Source organism: Pyrgilauda ruficollis, unplaced genomic scaffold (assembly GCF_017590135.1).
Source record: "Pyrgilauda ruficollis isolate IOZ18807 unplaced genomic scaffold, ASM1759013v1 scaffold17, whole genome shotgun sequence".
Lineage (NCBI taxonomy): Eukaryota > Metazoa > Chordata > Aves > Passeriformes > Passeridae > Pyrgilauda > Pyrgilauda ruficollis.
The window spans coordinates 4,929,359-4,949,908 of NW_024515875.1; the positions used below are offsets into that span (position 1 = coordinate 4,929,359).

Genomic DNA, 20,550 nt, shown 5'->3' on the forward strand with positions numbered 1-20,550 from the left:
TGCTCTCTACCTCACTTGGAGAAGAAATGTTGGGCAGCCAGGACCTGGGAGAACATCAATTCAACCACAGCCCCAAATCTTCAAATGTACCTTAGGCCCTAAGCCTATTTTTTGTGGGTTTTGTGTGTTTTGCTGTTTTGTAGGTATTTTCTAAGATGTTGGAAAGACCAAGACTATGGTTCCTACTTGCCTCAAACACAAGACCAGCACTCTGGCTCTTTGTTTTGCATTTTCTTTTTGCATTTGTGTGTATGAAAAGGAGGTTTAATAATGTTTTCCATTCTTTCTTTGGAGAGACTTAGGGAAAAGTGCTAGGGAGAAACAGTGCTATTACAGATAAACTTCCAGATTATACACAGCTAGAGTTGACAAATAGCACACAACTGGAACCATAGCAAGGACTGGAGTAAGGCACAATCAGGGAAAGATAGAGAAGCTCCTGGAGTTTAATGCTGGAGTAGGAAGAGATACTGAGAACCGTGATCACCAGTAGTAGTTAAATGTCAAGGACTGTGGAAGGATCTCTACAGATCTTGCAAGGTATAACAAACAAGGACTAATTGTTAAGTAGGATGATTCACTCTTAAAATTATTAATCATTCTATGAATTTTGATGAGGATGAACATATATAAAGTATTAATTGCTATGTGATGGTTAATATATCCTCAAGTTGGGAGAGTCCTAATTAAAAAAAAAAATTATATTCGCTTTAGCAAGATTCATCCCAGGATATAATACTATTAAGTATGAGAATAGGCATTAAAATTCTGCCTGCAAAAAGCATGCTAGATAGTTTGGGTCCTGGATGAATTTGATCTGTCAGTTGATGGTATTTATCTGCAAGTGTTTACTGTAAAAATGGTTTTATAAGGGACCTGGTTTGTAGCCTACAAATACTCTGGTAATGTTGAAGGGAACAGAAATGTTTCTGTTGTCTATAATATGAGGATCTGGGGCCTTGAGATCAGCAATTCAAAATTATTGAACAGTTTATATAGTGTGATACTCCAGTAACATCTTACTGCCAACATTTCTTTCTACCTGTAAAGCTCTCCTTGCAAAGTTTGTGGCAACAAGTATTTTTCTCTAGTCTTGTTGCTATTGAGAACTTAAGTAAGGAAGCATAACTCCCTATAGCAGAGACTCAATAGCGTGCCTTGGTCTGTTCTGTAGTGTAACACATACGGTCCTCATTCTTTTCCCTGCCTTGGCAGTGGCACTATTAAAAACCTGTCCTGGATAGTAAAAACTAAATCTGTTGCCCCACTCAGGACTGAGCTCTTACAAAATGTGAGCCACAAGAGACAAATTCTTTCTAAAGTCTTGACCACAGCAGTGAACGTAAAAACTGTCTTTTAGAGTGGAGTGATCTTATTTGTATGGTGCAGTTTGGAAGTGCTGTAGTTCCATGAGTATCACTAAGAAGTTAGGTGGGATGAAAAGCCCATAGGTTAGCAGCAGTGCAGGCTCCATCCATGTGGTAATATGAGGGGAACTTTATTCCAGAAGCACCTCTGCCTATACCTCTTCTCTAGCCCTCAAAGTCCTCAAATGCCGTCTTTTCTCTCTCTGAGCAGAGAGCTCTTCAATTTCTGCTTCTGATAATGTGGGGACCACACAAGGATGGTATGAACATTGTTTCTGAAGTATGTGAACTTTTGAAGAGGTATGGTCTGAAATATGAGCTGAAATATGATGTAGAAAGCTTGGAATCAGATAATTCCAAAGCCATCTGAGTAATAAGTTAGCAATAGTGTCAGCTCTAGCTCAACTAGCCCATGAGTTCCCAGATTTGTGCAGTCATCTTGGTACCTCTTTCATCAGTATCCACCTGCATTATAATTTTGCAAACAAACTTGCCGTTTGATTCAGGTTTATAGTAAGTTTATTAAAATTCAAAGCCTTCTATTAGTAGCATGTATCAGTTTTAAGATATTTCTATGTACATAGTTCTCTAGGGCGGGGAGTACCTATGAGTTTGTGAAATACAGATTCCAGCCATGGCTTGTTCTTATTCAAAGAAAAGCAATGGGAAAAGCAAACCAATTGTTTCACGTTTGTTTCACATGAGGGCAAAACTGAAGTAACTTCACAGATGGCATTGGTAGGATAAGGCTTCCCCAGGGCAACACTGAGCAGGGTTACATTCACTCAGTTACACTGAATTACTCTACATCATCCCTAGGTGAGAATATTCACACACTGTTGTGAACTGAGCTAATAAAAAGTGCAATACTGTGTGTAAAACTAGAAGACTCAAGGATCATCTTCTGAATATGGCACTGATCAGGAGATAGATAGCCTGAAGCATGAAATCAGTTTGTACAGGTTATATAGGTGTGACTGACTAACTTAGACAGCACCTTCTTAAAACCAGCACTCAATGCAGAATGTTCTGGTCTCCATCAGCATGGAGGTCTGCCCTCTCCCAGCTCTGTGGGTGGACATCCTCACTACACTGTGTGAAACTATCAGTCATTCACTGTTAAATGCCATCCAGGTCAGGACAGCAAGGATGAGATGATAACTACATTCAGCTGTAAATATATATGAGCAAGCATTTCAGAAAATAAACAAATAGAGTTCATCCATAAAATGAAGAAGTCTCCAGGCATTCAACCAGTGATGAATAGATTCTGGTGAGTTTGTGTTTGTTCCAAGATTTTATTGCCACTTAATAAATAGGAAATAAAAGCAGATAGTAAGGATTTCTTTGTTGTTTCATGCAGCACTGATGATGATTCCAGCTGGTTGGCCTTAGATGCTTGGATTATTTGCGTTTGGCAGCACGTCTTTCATTTATTCTCTTTATAGCAGCCTGAACCCATTTCTGATTAGGACTTACACAGATCCTGATACCTCCTGCAGTGATGAACCTATCAGAAAAAGGAAAGCAAACCAATCAGCCATAAAACTCTAGTCTCTATACACAGGTCTGCTGTTCTTGGTTTATATACAGAACATAAGTAAAAATGTGGTAAAACAATATCAGATGATGGAGTTTGTAAATGTTAGTAAGAGTGACACCAGTTAGCCATGTCAGTTCCCTGTTCATGGCATAGGTACATATGTAGCATACATGGTCATGTACTACTGATTTTAGATAACTGAGCATACCTGCTATTCTGGGACTTTATGCTAAATCTTGGTGAGCATTTATCTCCCAGGAACAGATCCCACTTGTGATAAAAATGCATGCATCTGAGCTCAAAGGACCAAACACAGCTCCTGGCAAGACTCAGAGTTACTCCATATTCTTTCACCTGATCTTTCCCCCTGACTCAATTCATGCACAGGGCCTCTGACTGCTCTGCCCTTGTTGGGATTTTCCCCCACTCACCGGGCACAAAGATGTGAGCTGGTCAGTGAGCTTCCTGACATTATTTATGAGCAGCACACATCTCTCAGCTCTCTGAGGCCTGCTTGTGTCCCCTCACTCCCTCAGTTGCCATGTGGAATGAAGGAACCAGAAGGGTGACCTGGACTAGCCAGATTTAGTGAGTTGGGCCAGCAGAATTGTGTTCTGCTGCCCCTTCCCTAGTTGATGGTTTTGTGTTTGCATAAGGAAGTCTGAAGGGTGCATGAGATACTTACATGATGGCATCTGTTGGTACTTGTTGCTTTTCATAGCTCACAAGATTTCGGATGTTCAACTGCTTTGTAGACAGATCTACACACCTGAATTTGCGCATGGATTGACTGGTAGCACTCCCTAGAAGGGAAAAATAGATAAATTACAAAGGGAATAAATACTTTTATTGATATTTAGCCATAATTGCTTAATAAGCTCGGAATTCCAAAAGATTCCTAGTGATGGTTAGACCATGAGAGTCTCATGATGTACAGCCACAATACCAGTTATACCAGAGAGCCTAAGCTATTTTTTGTGATGCATCCTACTGTCTCTAAAGTGTTGTCTATCCCTATGGAGTCACTGCTTCCATAGCAGTAGAAGAGTTTGACATCATTCATAATCAGGTCTACATCATCTGCAAGTACGCATATGGAGGTAACATTTAGAACTGGCATTTTATTGGGTGGATTTCCATATATCTTTTGAATATGGATTAGAAATTCCTCCTATTTTCCAAGTGAAGAAAAGGAAAGTGAGCCTACTTCTCTCACATTCAATTGTAGTATTACCAAAAATTGTTAACAGAAAGGGAGAGATACCTGCCAGAAGAATAAGTGCTTATATCCTCTGGCTATAACTCTGATTTCATAGGTGGTGGGGTGCTTCTTAATCCTTGCATTCCTCCAAGATTTTGATACAATTCATAGAAATGTAGTGGTGATTAAGAAAGAGGATCACAATATTGGTATAAAATTTTCTGGGCACTTGTTATCTTACATGATGATAAGTAAAAATGGGAGCTCACTTAAATACAATGGAGTTTACATTAGTGTTAGTCTCCATTGCCAGTTCCTGGTTTTCTCCTGTTCATGGAAGACAGGTTTGGGAAAGCATGCAGGGGACAAAAAGTACACTGCTCTACTCTGTGGTTTGTTTATAAAGAATTTGGAGAGGTACTGGCTTGCGAAAAGTCCAAGAGCTGTTGTGGTGCACCTTGCTAAATGTAAAACCTGCTGCACACAGTCTCGCCATTGAAATAATTGGAGTAGCTGAGACAAACGCACAGCAGTCTTTGGAGAAGGTGTGGGATAGCCAGTGCACAGGTACTGGCAGATCTGCTAATTCCTGAGATTTTCTTTGCCTGAAGAAATCTCCCTTCTGATCTTGCTTTAGTAATGAGTAACACAATGTAGATTTTTTTATGTTTCATGACACATTTCTTACTGCCTCAGACTGGTTTTCAAAATGTGACATTAAAAGAGCTCAAATACAGTCAAGCAATTGTTCCAAGTCCTGGAAATATTTCTTCTGCTACTGCACAACCTTCAGGGAATGGATGCAGGGAATAGCAGCAAAATTTCTCAAGACTGGGAACAAACCCCAACTGTCCTGCACCTAGAACTACCTTATTTCTCTGGTGTATTTGGTTTTTTTTTTTTTTTTTCCATTCTTTCTAATCCTTTTTTCTGTCCCTTGTAGACCATCCCATTGTGCTTTTATCAAACTTGGTGATACTTAGGGCCAATTACACAGCCTGGACAATGACACTGTCTGTGATATGAAGCCACTGTTGCCAGGAGGAAGAGCAGTGTCACCAATGAAAATAGGAGGATGTAGTGGGATGTGGCTGCAGAGGCAGTGGGTGGGCATGAAGGCTGTGTAGCCTCATAGACGTGGGAATGCTTAGCAGGCCACAGTTTGGATTTGGTGTGGTTTTGTGAGGGAGGATACCTTTTCTCTGTGTTTCTGAGTGCATATTTGTGGATTTGCATATAGCTTGCATATCAGTGGTTTGTGTGAAATCTACTTGTGATGAGATGATGTTTGTAATGGGAATATGTTCATGTTTCTCCACAATCCATGGAGCCTAATCCAAAATTTACTGACCTAACCAGCCCTGCAGACAAACTTATTTAAAGAATAGCCAATAAACATGGCTCATCTCAGTGTTCATAATTGGTTTGAAAGAAGATGTTCAATTGTATGAATTAGTGAAATGAGAGAAGATATTGTATAAATCTATTACTCCCCTTTTTAGTTATTGTTCTTATTTTCCCTGCCCATACTAAAAGGTTTATCTAGAAACAATTCTATAAAAAATATGGAACTTATAAACAGTGGAGAACTTCTTAAAATGTAGATATTAGAAAGATTAAGACTATATAGTTAGAGGAATACATATAACAATTAATACCATAAAATTAATATAAAAATAATCTATCAGGAAAAAGGAAAATGTACATATTATTCTAGAAAGATTTTTCATGACATGTTGTTAACCTATAGTACACATGTATACATGGAATCAGTGAGACTAAAATACATGGTATATGGCATCAGTGAGACTAAAAGACATTGTGCCTTCAAGAATTCTTTGATTTTAAGTGGGAAACCATTGCACAGAAAGCCTATAAGGGCTCTCAGGCACAGAATCTCTCCTTGCATCAAAAGAGAAACCGATCACCAGCAGGACATCAGATGAAATCCCCCATGAAGCTGCCTTTCTTGCAGATTTCTTCTGGATGTCTTGTGTGCTTTATCTTATAAATCAGCTGTCTGCAGCAATTAATTTTGCTCATGAGACCACAGGTGCAATGTGGAGCAATTCTTGTCATCCTCTTGAGTTGCAAACTTACCTTTGACTGTGTGCACAGTGAAGACGCCAAGCCAGAAGAGGAGCAGGACTGCTGCGGTGTGGAGCTTCATCGCTGTGGCTTCTGTGTCAAGGCAGAGCAGAAATTGTCTACTGTCAGCCCCCTATCTCAGGGTTTATATATTGTCATTCAGTGGTCAGTTCTTGTGTTCATTTCTATGGTGTCACGGAGGGTCTGACTATAAGTGGAAAATTTGAGTTGGCAGTACTTTTTCTGGTGACAGAACCGCCTCCTGTCCCCCACCAGTCCTTCACAGCCCTTCTGAGAAGGCTTTTCCTGCTCAAACCCACTGTGGTTGCACTCACTTCTGTGCTGTGACTTGGGTTTATTTCAAACTGCAAAAAGTGAGAGCTCTTGTGCAGTAGTGGAAACCTGTAATAAATGTTCCTGTCATTTCACACTTCAGTTCTGAGACCCTTAGCTAAGCCACACTGCAGAGACACAGAGTGACACTGAGAATTACCTCGCTGACCAATGAACCACTGGAAGGGGGAGCTGTGAACTAAAGGATGATGGAAACAGGAACACCGTGGCTCTTTCCAAGCAGCTGTGGTTGGTTTGTCACGTTAACTTGTAGCTGTGGAGGGGTATCACTGCTATTTCTTATGAGCAGTGGATGTTGTCAGAACGCTTGTGTTTGCTCTGTGACTTGATATGGCCAAAGCTGATATCACTGTGCTGGAAGAAGCAAGATTGAACACACCTTTGCATACAGATCCAGATCCAGCATGCCTCCTGCCAATCAGGCATAACTAAAATGTGATGGTTTCAAAGAGGAATGAGAGTTTGTAAAGGGTTTCTTTGCTTTGGTTTGGATTTTTTTGTGGTATGAACTTTCTAGTGCAAAGAATGAGGCCCAAGAAAGCAACTAGGTAATCAGAGAGGTACAATTTGTAGAAAAGACCAACAAAAAAAAATTAATTGCACTTTCATGTAAGCATGCTGCTGATAGCAGGTCTGTGAGCTTGTTACAATTATCCCTCTATCGAAAGCCTTTTTTGGCACAGTGTGCCAACTCTATCATCCAGATTTAGGTGTCCTTTCTATTGAATGTGGTCTAAATTACTGGACAGCATTGCTAGAAGCCAATGGTTTTGGGCCTGCAAATATTTGTCAGGCCAGTTTTGGACCTCCAGACCACACACAAAGCAGCACCTCAGCTGGCATCTTCTTCCAGAGCCTCACAGCAGAAATCTTCTCATGTGCTGTGAGAAAGGAAGCCCACTCCTCTTAAATTTTTGAGAGTTTTAATGAATGATAAGATTGCAGTTACAAGCCTGGGTGCATGGCAAGGCCAGAGAGACACCCACTTCTTCAGTCTGCAGTCTTTTATACTGTTACAGTTGTTTTACTTCCTTGGATGATTTTTCAAGTTTATTTTGGTCTTGTTGACTACAATCTTGCTTCAGATTTTTGCGACATTTGCACAATTCAATAGTTGCAGACACTGGCAGTCTAGGGTCTTCTGAGCAGTCTGATGGTCTTCTGACCCCTCTTTAAACTTAGTACACTTCCTTTTATGGTCTTCTGCTCTCCACTTATTCCATTTTGGATATACATTTTGCAGTAGCAAGGATATCTTCATATACATCTTTCACAAGCCCGCTTACATCTTGTGAATGCCTTGCTTCCCCGTTTACACTGCCCACAAACAATTAAAAATTTTATCATACTTAAAAAGCAGTTTAAAAGTTACAATAATTAATTACAAACAATTACAGTTTTATAATTAACGCAAATAAATTGTAGTGAAAGCCAACTATTACATAGCCTTTTATAACGCGTGCCCTCTGCAGCTGTACAGAAGAACCCAGCTAGTTCTGGTATGAATAGGTAAACACCAGCGTGCCTGATGCCTGGGCTTGTGAACAGCTGTCAGTGCAAGGACTGGAGAAGTCATGAGGGTATCCTGGTTTTGACTGAGATGGAGTAATTTTCTTCTTATTAGGTGATACTGTTCTGGGTTTTGGATTTAGCATAAGAATAATGTTAACATAATGATAACACACAGGTATTTCAGTTGTTGCTGAGTAATGATTACCCTGAATCAGGGAGAACTGCTAAATGTAATCATTTTCTTAATTTTTAACAAGGTCAAGAATTTTAAACTGTAATAATTTGGTATGTACCTTGTTTCATGACAGCAGCCCTGCTGAAGAAATATGCAGCGAGCAGAGTTTTGCCTAGTATCAAGAGTTTACACATCAGGGCAAAGGGTTTGTCGTATTGAATTTTCTCATCCTGTAGTCAGCTTTTAAAAAGAGAGACCAAGATCTTCAGGAATAACTAAATTCCTAAGCACTCCTAGAAATTATTATCTCTAGTGGGTGTTCAGCAGTCCCTTGTAGATGAATTTGTACCATCAGGTCACTTAATCAATTCTGAAGACTAAATGAGGCATTCAGTGACTTTCGGAGGGGACTTAAGAACCTCAGCTTAAACATGGCTGTATCTCAGTTAACTGGGTTTAGGAGGGACTTTGTCTACCTCAGGGGATAAATATCTGTTTCTATTATCTATAGAAGCAATTTGTGTATGTGTCGTATGCAGGACCCAGTAAGCTAGGTGGAATATATGGGACCCTAACGTATTTTGATTTTACATTGTTTCTTAACACTTGGAGTACTGGTTGAAGAATTACCAGCAAGTGACATCCAGTTGTGATGTCTCCATTATTTTCTTCCCTTGATTTTCATCACTTTTGCTCTGTAGTTTTCATTCTGATTTCATAACTACCTGAAATAGTAGTTTGTGTTTAGTATTTTAATTTATATTGCAATGGGGTAGAAGCAAACACGTTCTCAGTGCTCACATCTCAGCTGAGAGATGATTTCTTGTCTAAACTGATGGCTGCAATCACATTTTTAATAATTACTCTGTTTTGTACTGGTTTTGGCAGAACTCCTTCTTTAGAAATGTAACCCTATTAACAATACTTTCTCTTAATCATAATAGAGTTTTTGCTTGTAGACCATCTATTTCCACTACTACACTGCCAGCTTTTTCCTGCCAGGTTTTCCCTAGTCCTGCCATCTTTTCTTGATGTATTGTGTGCTCTTAAATAATAGTCAAAATTCAAATCAATCAAAATCTTTCTTTAGTCATTCAACTGGAAGTATTCAGATATGTAAAATTACACTGGGAAAGATTTGGTTTGAAAGGGCCCAGAGATCTTTGCTCTTTCTTTCATTCAATGTTATCTTGTTTTGGTTTAGTTCAATGAGCTTGTTTTGCTTTAGCTATACATACACCCAAGATCTACAAAAGAAATATTCTTATTCTCATCTTTATAATCCTAGTCCTGTGAGTTTTTTTGTTTGAGAAATCAATTGTGGGAAGTCAACTAAACTCTGTGCAATGCTATTGCTGCAGAAAAACACAGAGGTGACTGTAGCTCAGTTCTGTGACGCTACATAATATTGCACATGCTGAAACAGGAGTCAAATACCTTTGGAACTTTGTAGAATATTCTCAGTCCATGTAGGGATGCCTTCTAGCAGCCTTCCAGTACCTGAAGGGGGCTTATAGAGAGCTGGAGAGGTACTTTTTACAAGGATATGTAGTTGTGGGAGAGGGGGCAATGGCTTCAAACTGAACAAGGGTACTCTTAGATTAGATATTAGAAAGAAATTCTTTACTCAGAGGGTGGTGAGGCACTGGAACACGTTGCCCATAGAAGCTGTGGATGCCCCATTCCTGGAAGAGTACAAGGCCAAGCTGGATGGAGCTTTGAGTGTTCTGGTCTAATGAAAGATGTCCCTGCCCCCAAAGTAGGGGAGGTTGGACTGGATACAGTCCCTTCCAACGCAGGCCATTCTATAGCTGTATGATATGAGTATCCTTTTTCTTCCTTGTTTTGTTGGAATTTTTTGTTATTTCTTTTTCTACTGCCTCAACTGTCACACAAATCAGAAAAAGCAGATTTTGTTTAGTGCTTCTTTTTGTGTGTACCATGCCTGCATGATGAAGGATGGGAACCAAACCTAACTGCATAAGTGTTGTTAGTCTTCAGGAGAAGAATAAAGATGGTTTTGTGAAAAACAGATGACTTAGCTGAACCATGGATGGTCAGTGCCTAAAGCACTGGAAATGGATCAGAACCAATATGCTGTTTCTGGGTAAACCTGAGCTTTTCTCAGAAAACTGAAGAAGTTCAGATACTTATGTTTCTCAGTGGGTAACAGTTTTGTTTTGGTACCTCACACTTTGGAGAGAGCCCCTTGGCCAGTCTGTATGTGTTTGGATTCCTTTGCTCCATGAGAGTCATCACAGGGAATATGTTGAAGAGCTAAGATTGTTAGTGGAAAGAGGGAGTTACAGGTACAAGACCATACATCAGTGACATCTGTATGCTTCAAACAAAACAGTGTGTACAGTTATTTACAAGTATACAGACTTTTTTTTTATTTATGCCATTAAATACTTCTGCCATCATATCTGTTGAAGGGCAGGCTGTGTAATAGAGAATCACAATAAAGCACCAACTTCCAGGGAGCAGAGCAATAAGCAGAACCAGTAAGCCTGGATTCAACTTCTGGTCTTTCACCTGCTAACTTTTCTTCCCTCCACCCAATAATTGTTCCAACTCCTCAGCATATGTTTTCATGTGCCAAAGGAAACCATGCATCCACACTTGGCTGTCCAGGTCACTTGTGCTGTCAGACCTGCTGCATTGAATATCCCTTTTTTGCTGGTTTTTCCCCACTAGGAGGCACCATCCATAGTCTTTTTGCTGTTGAGATGCTAAGTTTTGAAAAATTCATTGGGATTTTTGCCTATTGTTTACCATAAATTGAAATTGGATTGAAATTAAAGATAGTGGATTTAAAAAAAATAATTAAAGGACACATGAATAATGTGAAATTCTTTTTTTTGAAAATGTCACCTTCTTGAACTTTCTAAAAGAGAATCATGGTATTTTTCTTCTGTTATTTGTTTGGTTGGCTTTCTTTTTCCCTTAAATAGCTGATTTCTAATAAATGCATTTGTTTAAAACAATAATTGTCCTTGTAAACATTTTTAATAACCAAACCTTCATGAGGTCCTACCAAAGAATTTAAGAAGATATGACAAACTTTAACATATAATTATGATTTTAACCCCTACAGCTTCAAGGATAAAAAAAATATGAAAAAAACCATCCCCAAACCAACCAATCAAACGAAAAGAACCCCACCGAAGCAACAGAGGTACTTTTTACAAGGATATGTAGTTGTGGGAGAGGGGGCAATGGCTTCAAACTGAACAAGGGTACTCTTAGATTAGATATTAGAAAGAAATTCTTTACTCAGAGGGTGGTGAGGCACTGGAACACGTTGCCCATAGAAGCTGTGGATGCCCCATTCCCATCCCCAAACCAACCAATCAAACAAAAAGAACCCCACCGAAGCAACAAAAATCCCCCAAGCAAAACAATTAACCAAGAAAACATAAAACAAAATGAAAAAAACCAAACTAAAACAAACCAACCAACCAAAAAAACCAACCCCCCCCAACCAACCAACCAAACAAACCCTCCTGCCCACCAAAACACAGAGAAGAAGAGAGGAACAGATCATTCAAGAATTTTTGCAAAAGAAATCTGTGGATTTTTTTCTTCCAGAGAGGGTACTTTTTTCCTTTCTTCAAAGAGAATTACAGTAGCCTCTGGAATAGGTGCTTTTCTACTTCATCTCTGAGGATGAAGAACTGTCACACTTTCTAACCACACTACTGGTAAGATACATTGCCTTGCTTCACACTGGTGACTTTAATCTGACAATTTCGGGCCACATCCTGTTCCACAAAGTATTTTAGAGCTTCTTAAAATATATCACAGCACTTGATCCCCACCTTGCAATGAAATGCAGCTTGGTGCTCTTGCAGCTGTACCCTCAAACAGATGCAGACTAAGAAGTAATGTTTTTCTATAAGCTGGTTTTTGTTTTAGCTATTTTCTCAGTGAGCCCCTAATAGCAGAAGAGTCACTGTACAGATGAACACTTAAATGAGAGAGGCAAGGAAAAGAGAGCTTACAAGGTGCTGTAGCAAATACCCACACTTGGAAGTGTTCCACTCTGAACTTTCTAAAAGAGAGTCCTTGGGGTTTATTTACTCTATGTTTTTTTCCTCTGTTGTAATGACAGTGAGTATTAAACCACATGTTAGACAAATGCATCAGTCTGTATTATTCACCTGAGTTCATTGCAGTGAGTGATACAAGTGGGAGGCAAGGGGCACGGGAATATACTCCCCCTCAAGTTAGCATTAATTTTATTCTTTGTAGTTTCAGACTGTTAAATGCTGTTTCACTTCTCCCTTGCAAACTACTTCTATTTCTCACCAAGGACTGTAGAAACCCCCATCACGTCTAAGACAGCAATAAATTAAGAGCTCCCTCCCATGGTTATCATATTTCTTGCACCTAATTTGGCTGCATTCAATGTGGTTGTCGACCTCTATATTCCTCACCCACGGTTCCTCATGGCCTCATGTGTAGCTCTCCACCCCACGCAGCAAAGCTTACCAGGCATGGTGAATGCCTTCCCCTCCTCTCCTCCACAAACCCAGCCCAAACCAGCCACATGTCCCCTTGGCCAGTAAAGCTGCCTGCTTGTGCCAGGTCTAGTGTCAGATTATCTGTTTGCTCTCTGTGCATTGGTTCTTCCACTCCCTATACTACCTTCAAGATGAATGAGTATTTTCCCTGTTTAGTACACAGAATGAAATGGAAGCAATCACTCTCACACTGCCAAAGACATACATGAGAAAAGATGACCTAATATCTGCTTGGTGGGGTAGTTTGTACTTCAGGGCTAAGCAGATATTGATGCAACCCCAAATGAAATGGGATAAGAGTCACCTGATTGACGCTAGTTGCAAGATTCAGAAACTGCCCTGCCTGTTTATCTCGGTCCTCACCATGCTCAAAGCCTTCTCTGTCAGTCCAGCTGTGAGTTATTTTGCTTCTTCTTGCCATGTGCAACTAGCAGATTTGTGTAAACAAAGACACATCTCTTGCTCCCTTCTCTCCAGAGATTCTCAAAAGGTTGTAAGAGTATTGGACAGTTTAATCCCAAAAGAGAAAAGGTCTGGGTCTAGCAAAAGAGGAAATTACTGCTGCAGCAGTGCACTGTTCCTCAAATTGTCTGTGAAGAGGGCACTGTAGTTTTCAGGCACCACTTGTCTTTGCTTCATTCCTGTGCTCTGTCAGTGGGCAGAGCTCTGTTTTTCTATTAGATGTAGAAGAAACTGCATGGCCCAGGTCTCAAAGGCATTAGAAAACAGCTAAGTAGGAGCTGGACTCTGCCTTGGGTTATCAGTAGTAATATTCAGTAACAATTTGCTACAGTTATTAGTGTTTAGGTAAGATTTATATGTGTGCTGTATTGTCTAGCAGTGAAACCCACGAGAGGTGTGCAGATCTGGTGCTCTTTGCAGAGCTGCAAGAGTTCCCTCATAGAGAACTGGAACTGGGAAGTTTGCAAACTCTTCAGTTCTGTCTCCAAATTTGTGTCTCAATCCTTCCATCACAGGCTTGGTTGATCTCACAATTGGGATTTATTCTTCATCTTTGAAGAACTCTCATGCTCTTACTTGTTCTTTTCTATGTCCTGTGACTAAATATAATCCATTTCTGTGTTTTTTTCTTTGTGAGGAAGTAAAGCTCTCACTGCAGATCAACAGCTCATCAGCTGGATCACACTCCAAAGCTCTGCCTAACTCCTCTAGGCTGTGTCCATTGCTTCTTTTCTGAGTGGGGTGACACCTGGGTCATGGAGGATGCTCCCCGTTTCTCCAGACCTTGGCTTGTCATGTAGGTGGCTTGTGCAGAGAGTAATGAACCAGTGTTATTGTGCTATCCTCCTACAAGCACTCACCAGCTTCTAGGGAGGGAATGTAGAACTTCCACAGAATGTGGTAAGAGGAAGTGGACAGAGGTAGCTGCAGTCTAAACCCTCTAAGTCATAGCCTTTAATAGCTCATCTACTTCCTTCTTGCCTAATATCTGTTTTGTGATTTAAGCTTTACCTTGGGGGAAAAAAAGTTTGAAAGGTGTGCCATGAACCCAAGGCCTTAAACCTGGGAGACCTGGCTAGCCTGAGGAGCCAGGGGAAAAAAAGAGATTGAAAAGAGAAGAAACTGGCAGGCAAGTATTAAGCCTCTTCTCCCTGGACAGAGCTCTTGAATGCTGGAGAGGAAGAAATATCAAGGATTTAGAGGCTTGGTTGCCTTGAGGACATGGAGTCTAATAAAATGAATTTCAGGGGCAAACTGAGCTGGCTTATTTTATTGAGAGGAAAGAAACTGAATGATGCTTGCCATATTGTGAACAGCCTCATTCTTCTCAGTCAGGGGCTGGAGACACTGATCTTAGACTTGTCCTGGCCTTACTTCAGGTTAGAAAGAGGTGCCTTTTCCCAGCAGCTATTCTCTGCAGCAGCCTTTGTCAAGCAGGTGTGCTGGTCCTTTCTGACCTGAAAAACTGCTGAAAGCCACTTCCCATCAGCAGAGCTTGCCTTGCAGCAATTCAGTTTCAGATGACTTTGGGCATGACCTTGTTTAGGCTTGTTCCCAGAAGGGGAAAAGAGGATCAAGTTCAAACAGGTGAGAATCAGATTTAGTGCCTTCATGGTCCTTGGAGGCTCCCTGCACTCTGATTCTTCTGGATGGGTAAAGGCAGGAAGATGGTGAGGAAGAACAGAGATGGTTAGAAATCAACAGGATGTACCAACCAGAGATAATGTGCTGTGCTCTCAGAAAGGGAGAGAAATTACTCTTAGGGCTTTTTTATTGATGTGAAAATGTCTGTATGTGAAGCTCCCCCATTTAGAAGCTGACTGTTGAGGAACATCTACTTTTAAGTTTTGTTTTCTAGGCTGTGTGTTAAGTCTGTTTACAAACAAATCACTGCACTTTAATGATTCTAATCTCCAGGCGAAAACAAGGGCAAGTAATCTGATTTGTGCAGAACAATAAAAACAATACAGTATTTTTCTTGGTCAGCTACATCATGATCTTAATTCTGAATTAACTGTATGACCTATACTGTCTTCTAAAAACTTCTAAAACCCCTTTCAGCATAGACTTGACCTGCTCCAGAGGAATTTTTTCTTATTCTCCTCCATATGATTGTAAGGTATTGGACCTGCTTGGTGCAGCATGAACAAGTAAACACATGAATAGCACAAAAGTGCACATGTATTTTTTCATATTCTCTCCATGGTGTGTGGTATTGTTCCAATTTTACCTGAATAATAAAGGAATTGGAACACAACAAACAAACAAACACACCCCCCCAGAAAACCCCACAAACAAACAAAAACCAAACAAAACCCCAGCGGAAACAAAGCAGGGCAGCCAAATGTAATTATCCTTAATGTCTATCCTCTTTGGTGTCTCTTTTGTTAAATAGTCACCCTTCCCCATACCATCTGGATCAAGAAGGCTTCTCAGTGGGTAATCTTTGCATGTTCAGAAATATGAAGTATTAGCTTATGAAAGTGTTTAAGCACATCCAGAACCTGATTTGAATTAAGCTGAGGGAGCTTTCCAGAAGTCTGCTATACTCTCTGTTATGAAAGAGTGAATAATATTCCCTACTGGATTTTTGAAAGGGCAAGTGAACCTCCAGACTTTGTAAGGATCACTTAGAACATTTCTAAAGGCTACCTGCCTTTGTTCCCTCTGTTTCATACCTGGGGATTCAGCTTGTGTGCAGATGTACCACCTCTCTGCCATTCCAAATGGGGTTACCCAGCAGGTTCCTTCCACAGCAGGTTTTGGTTTTCTGTGTGTTGGTGGCTTCAATTAAGAGATGCCATGCCAAGTCATCATAGTGGTTCTTTATGCAAAAAAAGAGCCTCACTTTTTCAGAAATATTGTAAAGTCTGGATTTGTATTGCAAGCTACTTATTTCCTCCTGTAAATTTTTGCATGTTGCTTACATGCAAAATGCTACTATGCCTACCCAGTCAGAATATTGTTGATTTCCTCCTCTTAATGTAAAATATGTGCTTTTACGAGATTTGGATTTATGATAACCAACTTTTCCAATCTGAAACTCCTGGAAACTGAAGCTTCTGGAAACATGAAGTTAGATTGAAACACCATTGCACTTTATCAGAAGAAGGGTTTGCTCTTCTGTGCTGAGAATTTTAAGTATTTAGGGATATGGTTGTGTCATACTGTCCATATTTGCTTCAATATCTTGAGGGAAAACTTTATTCACTCTAGAAGTTGAAACACGAATAAAAAGCTGCTCTTTCATGAAGCAGGTGTGCCACTTACTGAGTAGGGAAGAAAAGTTAGGGAATGCAACTGTCCTCATTGCACTGGGAATTCTGGCAACATTGAATGTCAGATGACAAGTCCCTTGGGCACCGCTCTAAAATAATGCTGGTGTTACTGTTTCCCTGCTTCTTCCATTGGGCATATGGTTCCAAATAATGAAGCAAATGAGATGAGTGTTAGCCCGTGAAACCAAACCTTTACCTTCTCCTGCTGCTCATGCCTCTGACTCACTTTGAAATGAGATGCTGGGCATAGGTCTCCTTCATAAAAGCAACTGGGTGGCTTGAAATATATAAAAGCCCTCCGGAGCAAAAATGCTCTCATGTGGCAAAAGCTAGACAGGCCTCACAGTTTTTCCTTTCATCCTGGTGAGCTCTGTTTGAGCCCAGCCTTTTCTGTGGGGCTGTAGGCAAGTAAGTGTGTGCTCAAACACACCTCTGGCTTAGCAGGGTGCCTCGGTGCTGCCAGTTTTGCCTGCACCTCTGCTGTTGTAGAGCAGCAGTTCCAGGAGGCACAGACAGCTGGGTTTGTTTTTCTTCTGCGTTCTTTAAAAGACTGGACTCTGGAGAGGTTTTGATCAAGGTCAGCTTTTCTTCCTGCCCCTGCCTGTGTGTCTCTTTTCCACACAGTCACACAGAGGGGGTCATAGACAAGACTTTGCAGGCTTGCCAGGTTGTAAACTGACCCAATAGGTGATGTCAAAGCCTCAAACGCTGTTGAAAATGGATTCCAGCCCCACCTGAAACTGGCTGTCCCTGTTTTCTCCTCTAATAAACACTGTAGTGGTTGGTGAGTGCAGTCTTGGGGCTGTTCTTACTGGAGGATGTAAACCCTGCAAGTGAATTTTGGGATACTATTCTGAGAATATGAAAGGCTGTCAGCTTATATAAAGTCTTATGCAAGGAATTATTCTAGGGAGCATTCAAAGCTGATTTTTTCCTCCCACCTGTGGCTATCCATTACATTTTGCCTACGTGTTCTTTCCATGCCTTTTTTATTCCTACTGAACTTAATACCTAAGCTATTGAGCACATTAGTAATGGTTGAATGCAGCCCCTAGTGCCTGTGCTGCAATGCTGTTGCTCTGTTATGGAAGTGGGAATGTCCTTGGCCTCTTATTCAGCTGCTCCATGAGCAGGAAAAACAGTACCTTATCAGTATGAGGTTGGAGTCATTAGAGCGAGTCCTGAGGAGGCCACCAAGATGATTAGAAGGATGGAGCACCTCTCCTATGAGGAAAGGCTGAGAGAGTTGGAATTGTTCAGCCTGGAAGAGAGAAGGCTTCAGGGTGACCTAATTGCAGTCTTTTGGTACCTGGAGGGAGCCTGCAAGAAAGATGGAGGAGACTATTTACAAGAGCATGTAGTGACAAGACAAGGGAGAATGGCTTCAAACTAAAAGAGAGTAGGTTTAGATTAGGTATTAGGAGGAAGCTGTTTCCTGAGAGGTTCTTTTATGGTATTTAGTCTATCTCCTGGCTATTTAGAGGTCTGCTTTGCCTATAAATGTGTGTAGAATCGTCTCAGTGCAGTTTATTGATGGACTTAGTATTGTGCCTGCTTGGTCTTTACCCTGAGCTGTAGCAGACTTACCTGGCTGGGTGTGGTCTGGGGGCCAGCTGCACTGCCAGGGGGGACACTGGGTGCTCTGGGGACATGAGTGAGCCTGGGGGCAGTGGTGCTTCCACCACACGAGGAGAGCCCCATGGAACACACCATCAGGGCCTTGGGTGCACAGGGCAGCACCTTGGAGCTCCTCCAGCGAGGAGCAGCCTTGTGCTGATACAAACTGCAGGAAACTGATACTGTGCTTTACAAGTTTTCACCTCCCTCATGTGCTGCATATTAGAATAAGCTGAGCATGTACAGTAATGGAAATTTTTGTCTTTCTTGGTACGTTTTTTCTCTGTGAAGAAACTAAATGGTGCTGTACTGTAACATTTGAGCATAAGAGGTATGGATGCCAGTTTTTGTGTATGGGGAGAGAACATAGTCTAATTTACATTTTCTCTCCTGCATATTTCAGACCTCTGCAGGACAGATTTAGTTGAATAATGAGTTTCTTTCACTGATTCATCTATTTAGAAGGGCCTTCCTTGTGGAGTGATTAGTGACAGGACACTGTAACCAGCTTCATCCTGCACTTTACTCTGAAAACTGCTGATATTTCTGTACTAATTGTGTCCAAATGTTGCACTGCTGCTGCCTCTGAATTCAGTATATTCTACTGGTCAGAAGGGATTTACACTTAAATTTTTCAATTTGGTATTAAAACATTGTTCCAGAGGTGTTTTGAAAGGGAGAGACTCAAGTTCCTATAATATTATTTCTGCTGCTTGTTAGAGATCTCCTGTGTGGGTGTTTGTCAGAGGTCTGCTTAAGATGTACCAAAGGAAAGGTAGAGAACACAAGTGGGAAAAATTTCAGGCACACAAGCAGTTCTACTCAAAAAACACATCTCAAAATTGTGCTTGTCTGACATGGAAATGGAAGATTGCTTGTGACTTGTACAATGTACACAACTGAGGCTGAGAAAATTCAAGTCAAAATTTCAGTTTTGGATTCTCCGAGGAAAAATTAGCTATTGATAACCTATTGCTGACCCACAGTTATTTGCAGTCTCAAGCTCCATCAAGGGAAATATAGGTTAGAAATTAGGAAAAAAGTTTTTCTTGGAAAGAGTGATAAAATACTGGAATGGTCTGCCCAGGGATGGGATAGAGTCACCATCCCTGGATGTGTTTAAAAAAAGACTGGATGTGGCACCCAGTGCCATGGTTTGGTTGAGGTGTCAGGGAACAGGTTGGACTCAATGATCTTGAAGGTCTCTTCCAACCTAGTGATTCTGTGATTCTGGGATTGATGATAATAATTATACTTCATACAATAAATTATTCCAGAAGCTTTTTCACAATTGGTTTTCAAATTAGAATGAAGGAAATGTCATAATTTTAAATACTTTTCTAGCAGTTAGGATCTCCCTGAACAGGATCTACTAAGGATTGATTTTAAGTCATGTCAATTTTAAATCTATAAGTTTAAAATTTTCTTGTAATTCAGTGACATTGGTACTCACATTTTCCAAAATCAAGAATTGTGATGCTAACTATAAAATATTTTAATTTGATTGCTGGCATAAAATGAAAATCTTTACACAGTATAGCTGGAGGTCTTTTTATCTGATAAAGATATTCTGTGCATACTTAAGAAATTATAAAATATTTCTTTCCATTCTAATATTCCCACTGTAGATTTAGGAAAAGGGAAATTAAATGTTTCATTTCTGGCTCAACTACCTTTCTGTTTGCTCTTTGTATCAAGTTAATATTGGAAGAAGACTGAAACACAGATTTATACATTGAACACCAGCATTCTAAATAATTTCTAATATGGCCTAATAGATTTTCCACACTGAACAAGTTTCAAAATATTCAGTAAAAGTTGCACTTTAAAGAATTCTGGATAACAGCAATGAATATGCCATTATAGAAAATCTGTACGTGATGGCATTTGGATGAACAGAAAGTTTCTTAATTCAGGAAATGATTTATTGTACTTTATAAATAAATAAAAATATGATAATTTAGTTAAAGGTATTTTACCCCATTCTTTCAATTAAAAAGATCAACTGCTGTAACTACTCACAAAAGCTTAACGAGTCAATAAATTATAGTTTAAAATTGCCAAACTTATAGTATTATAATTAATTATTAACATTTGTTGTTTTAATTTCATTTGAAATACAAAATAGGTTCATTTCTATAATCAGAAAAAAACTTGAAACCTATATTCTAATACTTTGAATAAATGATTTCTCTCTACCTTGTTTACTTATTACGAATTGAAGTTTAAAAAAAGATAAAGCTACCTTATTAAATATAAAGATTGCTGAAACAAAAGAAAATAATAAGTAGTCAGTAGTGATTACAGAAAATTCCTGTGGGTGATTTGGAGTAGGAGCTCAGGTTTCTAATTTCAATAGAAATGTAGTTTTCCCTCCTATTGAAACTAATTTAGGAGGTTTATTTCTTGTCTGTCTGTACTTTAAAT

At 40.0% G+C, this 20,550-nt stretch overlaps 1 protein-coding gene across 2 annotated transcripts; it reads right to left on the bottom strand.

The window, feature by feature from the left end:
* Nucleotides 1-1,898: 1,898 nt before the first annotated feature.
* LOC121351655 (lymphotactin-like) lies at nucleotides 1,899-17,780 on the bottom strand. 2 transcript variants are annotated; one of them, XM_041463984.1, is made up of 4 exons: nucleotides 17,652-17,780; nucleotides 6,212-6,292; nucleotides 3,596-3,713; nucleotides 1,899-2,877 (listed from the first exon to the last, which is right to left on the bottom strand). In XM_041463984.1, exons 2-4 carry the CDS (start codon nucleotides 6,279-6,281, stop codon nucleotides 2,772-2,774), a joined length of 294 nt encoding a protein of 97 aa, XP_041319918.1. In that variant the 5' UTR covers nucleotides 6,282-6,292; nucleotides 17,652-17,780; the 3' UTR covers nucleotides 1,899-2,771. The 2 variants fall into 2 exon arrangements, with proteins under 2 accessions (XP_041319918.1, XP_041319917.1); XM_041463983.1 differs by lacking the exon at nucleotides 17,652-17,780 and having other exon boundaries at nucleotides 6,212-6,356.
* Nucleotides 17,781-20,550: the final 2,770 nt, after the last annotated feature.

Bases quoted from the DNA above. Each gene is read 5' to 3' on its own strand.
- LOC121351655 (XM_041463984.1), bottom strand. From the start codon at position 6,281: ATGAAGCTCCACACCGCAGCAGTCCTGCTCCTCTTCTGGCTTGGCGTC. The intron at 3,714-6,211 runs GTAAGTTTGCAA...TTTCCCTTCTAG, and splicing joins CACTGTGCACACAGTCAAAG to GGAGTGCTACCAGTCAATCC. The intron at 2,878-3,595 runs GTAAGTATCTCA...TTTTTCTGATAG, and splicing joins GTACCAACAGATGCCATCAT to GTTCATCACTGCAGGAGGTA.